The 15467-nt window shown below is 42.8% G+C and overlaps 1 protein-coding gene across 1 annotated transcript; it reads right to left on the reverse strand.

The window, feature by feature from the left end:
• Positions 1 to 440: 440 nt before the first annotated feature.
• On the reverse strand, positions 441 to 15090 carry psmb3 (proteasome 20S subunit beta 3). The gene is made up of 6 exons (XM_061908152.1): positions 14931 to 15090; positions 9794 to 9978; positions 9600 to 9707; positions 9346 to 9523; positions 5497 to 5591; positions 441 to 570 (listed from the first exon to the last, which is right to left on the reverse strand). Exons 1-6 carry the CDS (start codon positions 14931 to 14933, stop codon positions 522 to 524), a joined length of 618 nt encoding a protein of 205 aa, XP_061764136.1. The 5' UTR covers positions 14934 to 15090; the 3' UTR covers positions 441 to 521.
• Between the last annotated feature and the right edge of the window lie 377 nt (positions 15091 to 15467).

The raw sequence follows: 15467 nt of genomic DNA on the forward strand, positions 1-15467 counted from the left end.
TGTCGAGTGAAATGTTCCATGTTAGGTTAGCTGATATCCATGTGAAACAAACCATTTGAGCTGTAGTTAGTTTTAGACATTCTGAACTGGATTCAAGCCATCTCACTATTGAGAAAAAAAAAGCACTTTAAAATGTTAACTTTACAAAAGCCCCTTAACTGTGGTTAAGAAACAATGCCCTTGATGACCCCTTTGAGTCAAAGAGGAAAAAAAACTCAGTCCTGTAGGGTGAATATGGAGGTTGCTCAAGCTCATTGATGTTCTTGTCAACCGGGGACATTGATTTGTCCTGCCACAACTCTCGCCTCTTTAAAAGTAAACACTGCAGGATCTCATTGAGGTTGTGCTTGAAAATTGTCATTTCCTGTAGCAAGAACTCGCATCAACCGTCCTGGAAGTCTGACACACATTGTGATTATGTCCCAATCAGACACAAAGTGTTTCAAGGTGAGTATTTATTGAACAATTGCGAGAAAAATCCATACAAGTGTTGTTTTCATACAAAGACATTCGGTGTTGAGTTAATCCATCCTGGCCTTCAAAGTTCTGGTGGTGATCTTGTCTTTCTCACTAGCAGAGAGAAGAGGTCAACGGTCATTCATGCAACTATTCCCACAAGCGACATGGTTAACATTAAGCTAATGTCCTGCATATCAGATGTTTTTTCCTTCACTAGTTCTCGTTAGATGGAAATTCGTGCTTGTAGTGACTCATTACTTGATAGACGATATTCACAGACACCATTTTGAAAAATGTTTACATCCATCCATCATCTTCCGCTTATCCGAGGTCGGGTCGCGGGGGCAACAGCCCAAGCAGGGAAACCCAGACTTCCCTCTCCCCAGCCACTTCGTCTAGCTCTTCCCGGGGGATCCCGAGGCGTTCCCAGGCCAGCCGGGAGACATAGTCTTCCCAACGTGTCCTGGGTCTTCCCCGTGGCCTCCTACCGGTTGGACGTGCCCTAAACACCTCCCTAGGGAGGCGTTCGGGTGGCATCCTGACCAGATGCCCGAACCACCTCATCTGGCTCCTCTCCATGTGGAGGAGCAGCGGCTTTACTTAGAGTTCCTCCCGGATGGCAGAGCTTCTCACCCTATCTCTAAGGGAGAGCCCCGCCACACGGCGGAGGAAACTCATTTCGGCCGCTTGTACCCGTGATCTTATCCTTTCGGTCATGACCCAAAGCTCATGACCATAGGTGAGGATGGGAACGTAGATCGACCAGTAAATTGAGAGCTTTGCCTTCCGGCTCAGCTCCTTCTTCACCACAACGGATCGGTACAACGTCCGCATTACTGAAGACGCCGCACCGATCCGCCTATCGATCTCACGATCCACTCTTCCCTCACTCGTGAACAAGACTCCTAGGTACTTGAACTCCTCCACTTGGGGCAGGGTCTCCTCCCCAACCCGGAGATGGCACTCCACCCTTTTCCGGGCGAGAACCATGGACTCGGATTTGGAGGTGCTGATTCTCATTCCGGTCGCTTCACACTCGGCTGCGAACCGATCCAGCGAGAGCTGAAGATCCCGGTCAGATGAAGCCATCAGGACCACATCATCTGCAAAAAGCAGAGACCTAATCCTGCGGTTACCAAACCGGAACCCCTCAACGCCTTGACTGCGCCTAGAAATTCTGTCCATAAAAGTTATGAACAGAATCGGTGACAAAGGACAGCCTTGGCGGAGTCCAACCCTCACTGGAAATGTGTTCGACTTACTGCCGGCAATGCGAACCAAGCTCTGGCACTGATCGTACAGGGAACGGACCGCCACAATAAGACAGTCCGATACCCCATACTCTCTGAGCACTCCCCACAGGACTTCCCGAGGGACACGGTCGAATGCCTTCTCCAAGTCCACAAAGCACATGTAGACTGGTTGGGCAAACTCCCATGCACCCTCAAGAACCCTGCCGAGAGTATAGAGCTGGTCCACAGTTCCACGACCAGGACGAAAACCACACTGTTCCTCCTGAATCCGAGGTTCGACTATCCGACGTAGCCTCCTGTCCAGTACACCTGAATAAACCTTACCGGGAAGGCTGAGGAGTGTGATCCCACGATAGTTGGAACACACCCTCCGGTCCCCCTTCTTAAAGAGAGGAACCACCACCCCGGTCTGCCAATCCAGAGGTACCGCCCCCGATGTCCACGCGATGCTGCAAAGTCTTGTCAACCAAGACAGCCCCACAGCATCCAGAGCCTTAAGGAACTCCGGGCGGATCTCGTCCACCCCTGGGGCCTTGCCACCGAGGAGCTTTTTAACTACCTCAGCGACCTCAGTCCCAGAAATAGGAGAGTCCACCACAGATTCCCCAGGCACTGCTTCCTCATAGGAAGACGTGTTGGTGGGATTGAGGAGGTCTTCGAAGTATTCCTTCCACCTATCCACAACATCCGCAGTCGAGGTCAGCAGAACACCATCCGCACCATACACGGTGTTGATAGTGCACTGCTTCCCCTTCCTGAGGCGGCGGACGGTGGTCCAGAATCGCTTCGAAGCCGTCCGGAAGTCGTTTTCCATGGCTTCCCCGAACTCTTCCCATGTCCGAGTTTTTGCCTCCGCGACCGCTGAAGCTGCACACCGCTTGGCCTGTCGGTACCTGTCCACTGCCTCCGGAGTCCTATGAGCCAAAAGGACCCGATAGGACTCCTTCTTCAGCTTGACGGCATCCCTCACCGCTGGTGTCCACCAAGGGGTTTTAGGATTGCCGCCCCGACAGGCACCAACTACCTTGCGGCCACAGCTCCGATCTGCCGCCTCGACAATAGAGGTGCGGAACATGGTCCACTCGGACTCAATGTCCAGCACCTCCCTCGTGACATGTTCAAAGTTCTTCCGGAGGTGGGAATTGAAACTTTGTCTGACAGGAGACTCTGCCAGACGTTCCCAGCAGACCCTCACAATGCGTTTGGGCCTCCCAGGTCTGTCCGGCATCCTCCCCCACCATCGCAGCCAACTCACCACCAGGTGGTGATCGGTAGAAAGCTCCGCCCCTCTCTTCACCCGAGTGTCCAAAACATGAGGCCGCAAATCCGATGACACAACTACAAAGTCGATCATGGAACTGCGGCCTAGGGTGTCCTGGTGCCAAGTGCACATATGGACACCCTTATGTTTGAACATGGTGTTTGTTATCGACAAACTGTGACGAGCACAAAAGTCCAATAACAAAACACCACTCGGGTTCAGATCCGGGCGGCCATTCTTCCCAATCACGCCTCTCCAGGTTTCACTGTCGTTGCCAACGTGAGCGTTGAAGTCTCCCAGTAGGACAAGGGAATCACCCGGGGGAGCACTTTCCAGTACTCCCTCGAGTGTTCCCAAAAAGGGTGGGTACTCTGAACTGCTGTTTGGTGCATAAGCACAAACAATAGTCAGGACCCGTCCCCCCACCCGAAGGCGGAGGGAGGCTACCCTTTCGTCCACCGGGTTGAACTCCAACGTACAGGCTTTGAGCCGGGGGGAAACAAGAATTGCCACCCCAGCCCGTCGCCTCTCACTGCCGGCAACGCCAGAGTGGAAGAGGGTCCAATCCCTCTCGAGAGAAGTGGTTCCAGAGCCCTTGCTGTGCGTCGAAGTGAGTCCAACTATATCCAGCCGGAATTTCTCGACTTCGCGCACTAGCTCAGGCTCCTTCCCCCCCAGTGACGTGACGTTCCACGTCCCAAGAGCTAGCTTCTGTAGCCGAGGATCGGACCGCCAAGTGCCCTGCCTTCGGCTGTCGCCCAGCTCACAATGCACCCGACCTCTATGGCCCCTGCTATGGGTGGTGAGCCCATTGGAGGGTGGACCCACGTTGCCTCTTCGGGCTGTGCCCGGCCGGGCCCCATGGGAACAGGCCCGGCCACCAGGCGCTCGCCATCGTGCCCCACCTCCGGGCCTGGCTCCAGAGGGGGGCCCCGGTGACCCGCGTCCGGGCGAGGGAAATCTGGGTCCATGGTTTTTCATCTTCATAAAGGTCTTCGAGCTGCTCTTTGTCTGATCCCTCACCTAGAACCTGTTTGCCTTGGGAGACCCTACCAGGGGGCTTTATGCCCCCGGACAACATAGCTCCTAGGATCATTGGGACACGCAAACTCCTCTACCACGATAAGGTTGCAGCTCAGAGAGGAGAAATGTTTACATAATGTTTGAAAATACCAATGTACCTCATTACAGTCATGTCAAACAAGCAGCACAAAAATAAAATGTCACGAGATGCCAAGTAGTAAAGCCAAAAGACTTAGTACCATATTTTTGGAATATAAGGCGCACTTAAAATCCTTTCATTTTCTCAAAAATCGAAAGTGCGCCTTATAACCCGGTGCAACTAATGTACGGAATAATTGTGGTTGTGCTTACCGACCTCGAAGCAATTTTATTTGGTACATGGTGTGATAATAAGTGTGACCAGTAGATGGCGGTCACACATAAGAGATACGTGTAAACTGCAAGATGACACCAGTAAACAACACCAACACTTTAAATGTTCCATTGAGAATATAGAACATTACACACGGCGCTCAAAAATCTGTCAAAATGTGTTTAGTACGACTTCGGTAAGCTGTGAAGCTGCGCCACTTGGTATGTCGGCGCTTTAAACATACGAGTATTATTATGGTGTGTGTTTAAGGACCGCCAAATAGCACCTATTAGCAGATGTTTTGTTTTCTAATATTATGCAAAACCAACTTTTTTTACCATCTGGTACCTGCTTTGTGTATTTGGGATCTGCGTAAGTCCTGAAAATGTGTGTGAGTCCGCCATTGTAGTCCGTGGTGACACCGTAGTAATAAGCTTCTTCTTTTTCACTATCTTCCGCTGTTGCCATTTCTAATATAAAGTAGTGTAAAGTTCTTACTTATATCTGTCAGTAAACTCGCCATGAAAGCGCTAAAACATACCGGTGTAGTGAGTTCACATTATTCACCCAAGGAACTTTAGTTATTCGAGGGTTCTGGTCGGACGTTTTTTCACGGGACACATTTCCAGCATGGATGTTGCAGTAGTGAACCACGGATGAGGAGATGCTGCGCCGTTATTGATTCAAGTGAAGTCTGAATGTCATTAAAACAGTTAGCCCCATCTTTTGACCCTTCTTTCACTCCCGTCCTTGCACGCTACACCGCTACAACACAGATGACAGGTAGAAGACGCTGTAAATAAGACCGCCCACAAAACAGCGCATCCTGAAGAGACGCTCAGAAAGCGACTTGAAGATGATCTGTAAAACATAATCTATGAACCACCATTGCATGTTATGTGGACCACAAATAAGTGTTTTCAATTTAGAAATCAAATTCTAACATGACCACTTTAATGCGCCTTATAATCCGGTGCGTCTTTTGTACAAAAATAGACCTGACTAGACCGGCTCATCGCCAGTGCACCTTTTAATCCGGTGCGCTCTATGGTCCAAAAAATACAATAGTAAGTTAGTGAACATACTGCATAGTTACTTTAGGTGTACCGTGTACACAAAGTAATAAGTTAGTAAAACAAAGTACTTACATAACGTGTACAACAACACCCATGCCAGACACCGCGTCGCGGTCGACGGCATTAAGCATAGCCTGTGAGATGGTCTCAAACAAATCTTCTGGCTCCTGTGTACAAACAAATACAACAAACGTTTGTTTATCTAAGCTTCTAACTCAACCATACAGCCCTCACTATTGAATATGCACAATATAAAACTATCAAATATGCAAGATATCACACAAATTAAACAATTACATAATAAAATGCATAAAACAATGTAAATAATAGCAACTGTGCAGGATTGGAATAAATAATATTTTCAGACTTTGCATTTTACTTGTATTCGTTTATTTAAAACAATTATTAATTTACAGTACTTTTTGAGGATGTAATATTTTCACAGAAGAGTATCACGTTAATCTTTGTACTGCACAGAGTGCACTGCAATAGTAGTAACATAAGTAGTAATAACAATACGACTTGTAGTAACAGTAGTGCTTGTAACAGAGGTTGAAGAAACACTGGAAGTAGAAGTAACATTGGTAGTAGTTTTAGTGGGTATGTGTGGATAGCAGTATAGTAACAATAGTAGCAATAAGAGTATTAGTGGGCTACTGTTAGAATTAGTAACAGTAGTAGTTTCGGTGGATGTGTGGATAGTAGTATAGTAACAATTGTAGTAGTTATAAGAATATTAGTGGGAGTAACACTGGTAGAAGTAGTAACAGTAGTAGTTTCGGTGGATGTGTGGATAGTAGTATAGTAACAATTGTAGTAGTTATAAGAATATTAGTGGGAGTAACACTGGTAGAAGTAGTAACAGTAGTAGTTTCGGTGGATGTGTGGATAGTAGTATAGTAACAGTAGTAGTAGTAATAATAAGAGTATTATTGGAAGTAACACTGGTAGAAGTAGTAACAGTAGTAGTTTGGTGGATGTGTGGATAGTAGTATGGTAACAATAGTAGTAGTAATAATAAGAGTATTAGTGGGAGTAATAATGGTAGAAGTAGTAACAGTAGTAGTTTCAGTGGATGTGTGGATAGTAGTATATTAACAATAGTAGTAGTAATAAGAGTATAAGTGAGAGTAACACTGGTAGAAGTAGTAACAGTAGTTTTGGTGGATGTGTGGATAGTAGTATAGTAACAATAGTAGTAGTAATAAGAGTATTAGTGGGAGTAACACTGGTAGAAGCAGTAACATTAGTAGTTTCGGTGGATGTGTGGATAGCAGGATAGTAACAATAGTAGTAGTAATAGGAGTATTAGTGGGAGTAACACTGGTAGAAGTAGTAACTAGTAGTGTCGGTGGATGTGTGTATAGTAGTATAGTAACAATAGCAGTAGTGATAAGAGTATTATTGGGAGTAACACTGGTAGAAGTAGTAACAGTAGTAGTTTTGGTGGATGTGTGGATAGTAGTTAGTAACTATAGCAGCAGTGATAAGAGTATTAGTGGGAGTAACACTGGTAGAAGTAGTAACAGTAGTACTTTCGGTGGATGTGTGGATAGTAGTATACTAACGAATAGTAGTAGTAATAAGAGTATAAGTGAGCGTAACACTGGTAGAAGTAGTAATAACAATAGTAGTAGTAATAAGAGTATAAATGAGAGTAACACTGGTAGAAGTAGTAACAGTAGTTTTGGTGGATGTGTGGATAGTAGTTTCGTAACAATAGTAGTAGTAATAAGAGTATTAGTGGGAGTAACACTGGTAGAAGTAGTATTGATTGATTGATTGAAACTTTTATTAGTAGATTGCACAGTTCAGTACATACAGTATTCCGTACAACTGACCACTAAATGGTAACACCCGAATAAGTTTTTCAACTTATTTAAGTTGGGGTCCATGTTAATCAATTCATGGTAGTAACAGTAGTAGTTTCGGTGGATGTGTAGAGTAGTATAGTACCAATTATAGCACTGGTAGTAGTAGTAACAGTAATAGTAGTAATAACACTGGTAGTAGTACTAACAGCAAAAGTGGGAGTAACACCGGTAGTTTCAATGGATGTGTGTATAGTAGTATAACAATGATAAAAGTAGTAGTAACAGTAGTAAATTCAGTGGATGTGCTGGAATAATTACAATGACAATAAAGACACTATAGCAGTGGTTCTTAAAGGGGAACATTATCACAAGACCTATGTAAGTGTCAATATATACCTTGATGGTGTAGAAAAAAGACCATCTATTTTTTTAACCGATTTCCGAACTCTAAATTGGTGAATTTTGGCGAATTAAACGCCTTTCTGTTTATCGCGCTGGAAGCGATGACGTCAGAATGTGACGTCGCCGAGGTAACACACCCACCATTTTCATTTTCAACACATTACAAACACCGGGTCTCAGCTCTGTTATTTTCCGTTTTTTTGACTATTTTTTGGAACCTTGGAGACATCATGCCTCGACGGTGTGTTGTCGGAGGGTGTAACAACAATAACAGGGAGGGATTCAAGTTGCACCACTGGCCCGAAGATGCGAAAGTGTCTGCCGCCAGACCCCCATTGAATGTGCCAGAGTGTCTCCACATTTGACCGGCGATGCTAAAGCAGACATGGCACAAAGATGTATGGATAACCTCCAGATGCATTTGCAACGACAATCAACGAAATCACAAAGGTGAGTTTTGTTGATTTTGACTGCCAGCTAATCGATGCTAACATGCTACACTAATCAATGCTAACATGCTATTTACCGGCGGTGCTAAAGTAGACATGGAACAGAGATGTATGGATAACCTGGAGATGCATTTGCCACTATATTACGTTTCCTTCCACCCACATTTAATGCGAAAAAAACACTTACCAATCGACGGATTTAAGTTGCTCCAGTGTCAAAAGATGCGAAAGTCCTGATCGTTTGGTCCACACATTTTACCGGCGATGCTAACGCAGCTATTCGGCCATGCTATGGCTATGAATAGCGTCAATAGCTATTCGCTCAATAGCTTCAGTTTCTTCTTCAATATTTTCATACTCCAACCATCTGTTTCAATACATGCGTAATCTGTTGAATCGCTTAAATCGCTGAAATCCGAGTTTGAATCCGAGCTAATGTCACTATATCTTGCTGTGGTATTCCCATTGTTTGTTTACATTGGCAGCACTGTGTGACGTCACAGGGAATGGCCAGTGTCTTCGCAGAGAGCCGAAAATAAGGCACTTTAAAGCTTTATTTAGGGATATTCCGAGACCGGTAAAATTTTGAAAAAAAATTCAAAAAATACAACAAGCCACTGGGAACTGATTTTTATTGTTTTTAACCCTTTTGAAATTGTGATAATGTTCCCCTTTAACGAGGGTTCGATCGAACCCTAGGGGTTCGGTGAGTCGGCCTCAGGGGTTCGGTGGAGCCTCCACTCAAGCCACACCCGACTCATCGTGTACATAAAAACTTCTCCCTATCGGCATATTAGGGATACGGCAACAGCAGAACCCAAACTGATTTGCAGGTGTGTAATTTGTTACGAGTTCATGCACTGTGTTGGTTTTGTTCATGCACGGTTCATTTTATGCACCAGTAAAAAAAATCATATAACTTTGTCTTGAATTTGAAAAAACATTTTATTTTTCACTAAAGATGGGTTTGGTGGATGCGCATATGAAATTGGTGGGGTTCAGTACCTCTAACAAGGTTAAGAACCACTGCACTATAGTATGTACTATGTGTATATACACTAGTCATGTATTTTGTTGATCTCAAACTATATTATCAATTTGGTCAGATATATTTGCAAGATATATTACAGCAGACATTTTACAAGCGAGCCCATATAATTCCATACTGGGTTTTTTGCGGCCGTTGGACCAATATCCAATATAAATATTTGACGGAGACGCCCCTATTGATTACTGGCAGAGGACACACTACTCACCATGTTTGGCTCCCACAAAGATTCGCACATGCCGTACATCTGCTCCGAGCAAGTCCCGCTCACAACAAAGTCCTCCGTCACCATTGGACAGCCAATCAAATCCAGGGAGCAGATGAACGGCTCTGAGGTTTTTGGATTGAGTCCGGCAATGACAGGCTCAATGTAGTACGGCCCAAACCTACAATAAGGGAACAATCGTGTCAGGCCCCTGAATCCAACACGAATCCTGAAGTTGATCAGTGAACAGCGTTCACCTTTTTTCATACAGTAGGTTGGACACCATGCTCATGAAGGTCTTGGGTTTGATCTGGCGCCCCTCCTTCAACTCATACAGATTCAATCGGAATTTAAGCCTCTGGGATCTTTGTGTGGATCAACAACAGCAATCACTATCCGTGTTAGTGTGAGGATGACTTAAGAGGTAGAAAATCAAGTTACACACACTTACACTGTCTGGACGTCTGTGGCCAGCCCAGCTAGACCAATGTAGAGTCGCTCGCCCATGGGAAAGATCTTCTGGAAATCCGTTGTGACCGTCTGAGCTTGAATGCCAAACCTCCGGTCCGATGCAATGGCCACACAGTTCTTCCCCCGCATGGCCATAACGGCCCCTCCGTTATATGACATAATAGACTGTATGGAGAGGTTCATTATTTTAAAAGGGATCTATTATGCAAAACCCACTTTTCTTACCCATAAGCTCTTGTGTATTTGGGAACTGCACAAGTCCCGAAAATGTTACATTATACATTTATAAAACAATCCTGCCTTCCTTCATACTTATTACAATCAAGTTATTTGATCAAGTTATTTGGAATTTTCCCATTGGTGACGTTAGCAGATAACTCCATATCTGGTAGATTAAGGTTGTCCCCATACCAATATTTTGGTACTGGTACCTAAGTAACATATGTATTCGATACATTGATACATTTCTAATTAAAAGGAACCACAAAAAATTTAATTATCGGCTTTATTTTAACAACAAATCTTACAGTATATTGAACACATGTATCTTATTGCAATCGAAGGACAATTTTGTCCTTAAATAAAATAGTGAACATACTTGTCTTTTAGTAGTAAGTAAACAAACAAAGGCTCATAATTTGTCTGCTGACGTAGGCAGTAATATATTGTGTAATTTCTCATTCTATTATTTTATCTAAATTATAAAAGGACAAGCTATAAAAAATAATTATTAATCTACTTGTTCATTTACTGTTAATTTCTGCTTACTTCCTGTTTTAACATGTTCCATCTACACTTATGTTAAAATGTAATAATCACTTATTCTTCTATGGTTTGGATGCTTTACATTAGTTTTGGATGATACTAAAAATTTAGGTAACAATCCGATACCAAGTAGTTACAGGAGCATACACTGGTCATATTCAAAGTCTTCATGTGTCAAAGGACGTATTTACTGAGTTAATAAATATAATATGAATTTTAAAAAAAAAGGAAAAAAGATTTGGTGACGATAAAAAATATTGATGTAATCATAGTAGTATTGACTAAATACGCTATAGTACCTGGTATCATTTCAGTGGATGTCAGGTGTAGATCCACTCATGGGATTTGTTGACGTTCATGCGCGCTAGCTTTTGTGACGCCGGTGAGCTATTGTATCCTCCTACGGTGTGTAGTGAAGCATTTTTAGCTATTCCTCGTCCAGCAGGGGTGATACTTGTAAGAAACTCAGTTAATTTGTCGCCATGGAGGTGAGGCTTAGAGATTCAACATTGCGTAGTAGCTAAAACGGCGAATAGATGTTCGCTGCTAGCTAACTAGCTGTGTCTTAAAGCACCATTTCCTGAGGCTGTTTCAGTGTTATAGCGTCACCTTTATCGTCAGTTTTTAGGCCAAAATGCGTCCGTTCTCTCTTTTCTGTCTACACACCGTGTCTGCTTGAGTGGACTCCATGATTGTGTGCTGGCGAACATGCTCCTCTATTCTTAAAACCAGCAATGCCACGACGTGACGACGCACCGTCAGGCCCAGAAACCGGTACTTTTCAATTATTAGTACCGCAATACTATACTAGTACCGGTATACTGTACAACCCTAGTAAAGCTTTACCCCAAATGCTTTGCGAAAATTCACCATTGTAGTCTGACTTTTTCTCTATCCTCTTATTGTACATGCACCCTTCGCTATTGCCATTTCTATTAAAAAATAGCGTATGGTTCTAACTTGTATCTGTCAAAAGACTTGTTTAGGGCTGCAACAACTAATCGATTAAAATCGATTATAAAAATAGTTGGCGAATAATTTAGTCATCGATTCGTTGGATGTATGCAATGCGCATGCGCTGAGGCTCTTTTTTTTTTCTCCTTCCCTAAACCTTTCTTTATAAACTGCAACATTTACAAACAGCTGAAAAACAATAATCAAAATAAGTACAAAAACAGTACAAAAAAGCGCCAGGGCGGCGCTGAGGCTACGTCTCATGTGGTGGCAGTGAGCCAGCCAATGATGTGTCATGTGCAGCTCACATGACCATGTTGTCTCCTTGCCTGGAAACATTCGAAAAATGGCGGAGGGAAACAGTACGGAGAGTTCAGCAGAGAAATATCTCGAGGTTATTGCTTCAATGGAGAAAAGTGTACGACCTAAGTCGTCAAAAGGGTCGGAACACTTTAATTTTAAGACTTCAAAGAAGACAGTTTCCTGCAAAATGTGCAGCTGGACCTTGCGTGGCACGGAAGGACAACATTGCTTCGGCTGCACCTGAAGAGGAGCCATGAATGAAGAGAAGAACTCACGGTACGTAACTTTTTTAAGTCCATAGTCCATAGTCCGAGTATATTGATGGCTTGTGTACGTCTTTTTGTGTTTTTAATCTTTTGTTAACAAGGAGATTTATTTTTAAGGAAGCGCAGCAGCAACTGTTGTGTATTAACTTTCAGAGTGTTAGGAACGTTTTGGATAGCGTGATGTCTTCATTTTCTGTGTTGTTTTGAGTCGCAACAGGCATTCATAGGTTCAGCTTTTTTGTGAGTAACGTTAACGTTATGTCTTTGTTGCAACGCGGGGCTGATAATGTGTCTCCGGCACATTTGACTCCGTTTTGAGAGCAAAAACGCATGTTTACCAATTTGGAAATAAACGTAACGGACAGAAAAATCTCAGGTTGGTTTCATAATGGATCAATGTAGCCGGGCCCAATAGAGCTATATAAATCTATTTAGACTTGAGGGACGCTTTAGTATAACTAAACGTTATGAAGGTGCTGGAATATTTCATGCTACTATTCAAAGGTAGCCTAAAGTACTTATTCTGATGGAGAGGAAGTACGAGCGGACATTCCATGCAGTGTAGACTGACATAAAAGCCACCCAGAGCAAAATTGCTCTCACTACTGATGTGTGGACAAGTGTAGACACGGAAGCCTACCTTGGCAATACATGGCATTACATTGGAGATGAATGGAACATGAAGTCAATCTGCCTTACGACCACTAGAGGAAAGACATTCAGCATCCAACATTGCAGAATGGTTGGAATAGGTACTAGCCAGGTTTGAAATTCCCCTTAGCAAAATTATTGCTATTGTGCAAGACAATGGTGCACTTATAAAAAAATAACATTTTTGTAACATTTTCCTTGTTTTATTTGGCAAGTCGAAAGGACATGGTGCCAGTATGCTATTTTTTTTAAATAAAGTATTGGAAAGGATAGAAATGTAGTTTGTCTCTTTTATCCGACTATTAATCGATTAATCGAAGTAATAATTGACAGATAATCGATTATCAAATAAATTGTTAGTTGCAGCCCTAGACTTGATATAGAAGCACTAACAACTACAACATGGCTGATGAGGAGAGGACGCTGTTGAAGTGGAGGCACGTAAATAGGACTACCCACAAAACGGTCGGATCAGAAGGGGGTTTGAAGATGGTCTGTGACTACAGATGTCCGTTAATGGCTTTTTTGCCGGTATCCGGTATTCCGATATTGTCCAACTCTTAATTACCTATACCGATATCAACCAATACTGCTATATACAGTCGTGGAATTAATACAATATTATGCGTAATTTTGTTGTGATGCCCCACTGGATGCATTAAACAATGTAACAAGGTTTTCCAAAATAAATCAACTCAAGTTATGGAAAAAAATGCCAACAAGGCACTGCCATATTTATTATTGAAGTCACAAAGTGCACAAAGTGCATTATTTTTTTTAACATGCCTCAGAACAGCAGCTTGGAATTTGGGACATGCACGAGGAGGTCGAGGTGGGCGGGGTTGGGTTGGGGACAGGGGAGTAGGGGGTAGCGGGGGTGGTGTATATTGTAGTCTTCCGGAACAGTTAGTGCTGCAAGGGATTCTGGGTATTCTGTTGTGTTTATGTTGTGTTACGGTGCAGATGTTCTCCTGAAATGTGTTTGTCATTCTTGTTTGGTGTGGGTTCACAGTGTGGCGCATATTTGTAACACTGTCAAAGTTGTTTGTACGGCCAACCTCAGCGTGACCTGTATGGCTGTTCACCAAGCACGCCTTGCATTCGCTTGTGTGTGTCAAAAGGCAGTGCCTGTAAGGGTTAATTCGCTCTGTACTTCTCCCTATGTCCGTGTACACAGCGGTTTTTAAAAAAGTCATATATTTTTTAAACCAATACCGATAACTTTGAAACCAAAACAGTTAATTTCCATGAATACACTTTAAAGCATTTATCGGCCGATAATATCGGACTACCGATGTTATCGGACATCTCTATCTGTAACTCAATCTATACGACATTTAGACAAAAGAACAAACAATAAATGTTATTTCACATACAAAAAAAACCCCACGCACTCTACTGTCTTAGGAAACAAATAAACAGGATTTATAAAATATTGAAAATATTTACTTGGTAACATTGTGTTCATTCAAGTAATTGAAACATTTATTGTACTTGACGTGAGCACCGAAAACACTTTTTTTTTTTTTTGGGCGGTCACTGGCGGGTCCGTTTGCGCGAAAAGTCGTCGACTTCTGCTCCGTGAATCCATTTTTTTTCAAAAACACATGCATTTTAATCTTATTTTAATAAAATATTCAACCAAAGTATCTACTGATAATGTCAAATACCCGCATTATGTTGTGTTTGCAAATGTAGCGCATGCGCAACCAGATCATACTTATCAGTAAATCAGGAAGTGACAAGTAGGGACCCATTTCGTAGTAACAAACGTAAACATTTCATAATTTCTCAAGTCAAAAGGCACCACTATGTTACAAATAAAAATTAGGTAAAGAGATTGTATTGTTATTATTTACGCAATAATATCCACGCAGGCTTTTACAACACTCACGCAATGCACTGCTAAGCTAACAATGACATAGCGGCTCGTGAACTACATGCTAATAGTGCAGCTTTTACTCAGTTTAAGCAATTTTATAATTGCTTTAAGAGATGTTTATACACATTATCATGCATTTCTACAACTACACTCGTTTACATCAATTATCGGCAACGCTTCATGTTAAAACATGCTAAAGATGCTAGCATTAGCATAAGCCAAGCTCTAGCGACCGGTAGGAGTGCATTCACGTTTCAACCTATTGCAACACACAATACAATGTGTAGGGTTCTTACCATTGTGAAGCCGTTAGTGTGGATTTAGCACAAAATAAAACTTTAAACTGCGCTTTAATGAATGAAAGCAGACCTTTTCCGTGGGGTGACTACACAATTTTGGCAACACCACCGAAATCACACAACCGTGCTGGGAACGTCATGCATGCGCAAATGTGATTGGCTGACGTACAACGATCCCATTGGTTGTCCCCGATAGCAGACATAGTTTGCTTGACTTGTGTTAAAGTGAAACTGAGCAAAATAGTTTATTTATATTTATATATATATATATATATATATATATATATATATATATATATATATATATATATATATATATATATATATATATATATATATATATATATATATATATATGTAAAGTGGCCCTAGAGTGTGAATGTTGTCTGTCTATCTGTGTTGGCCCTTCGATGAGGTGGCGACTTGTCCAGGGTGTACGCCGCCTTCCGCCCGATTGTAGCTGAGATAGGCGCCAGCGCCCCCCGTGACCCCAAAAGGGAATAAGCGGTAGAGAATGGATGGATGGATGGATAT

The sequence above is a fragment of the Nerophis ophidion genome, linkage group LG01, assembly GCF_033978795.1.
Source record: "Nerophis ophidion isolate RoL-2023_Sa linkage group LG01, RoL_Noph_v1.0, whole genome shotgun sequence".
NCBI classification, from domain to species: domain Eukaryota; kingdom Metazoa; phylum Chordata; class Actinopteri; order Syngnathiformes; family Syngnathidae; genus Nerophis; species Nerophis ophidion.

Excerpts from the sequence above, each read along its gene's own strand:
- psmb3 (XM_061908152.1), bottom strand. Across the intron at positions 5,592-9,345 it reads CTTTGTGGGAGCCAAACATG|GAGCCAGAAGATTTGTTTGA; the intron begins GTGAGTAGTGTG and ends GTTTGTACACAG. Across the intron at positions 571-5,496 it reads GGTGTTGTTGTACACGTTAT|TGAGAAAGACAAGATCACCA; the intron begins GTAAGTACTTTG and ends TCTCTCTGCTAG.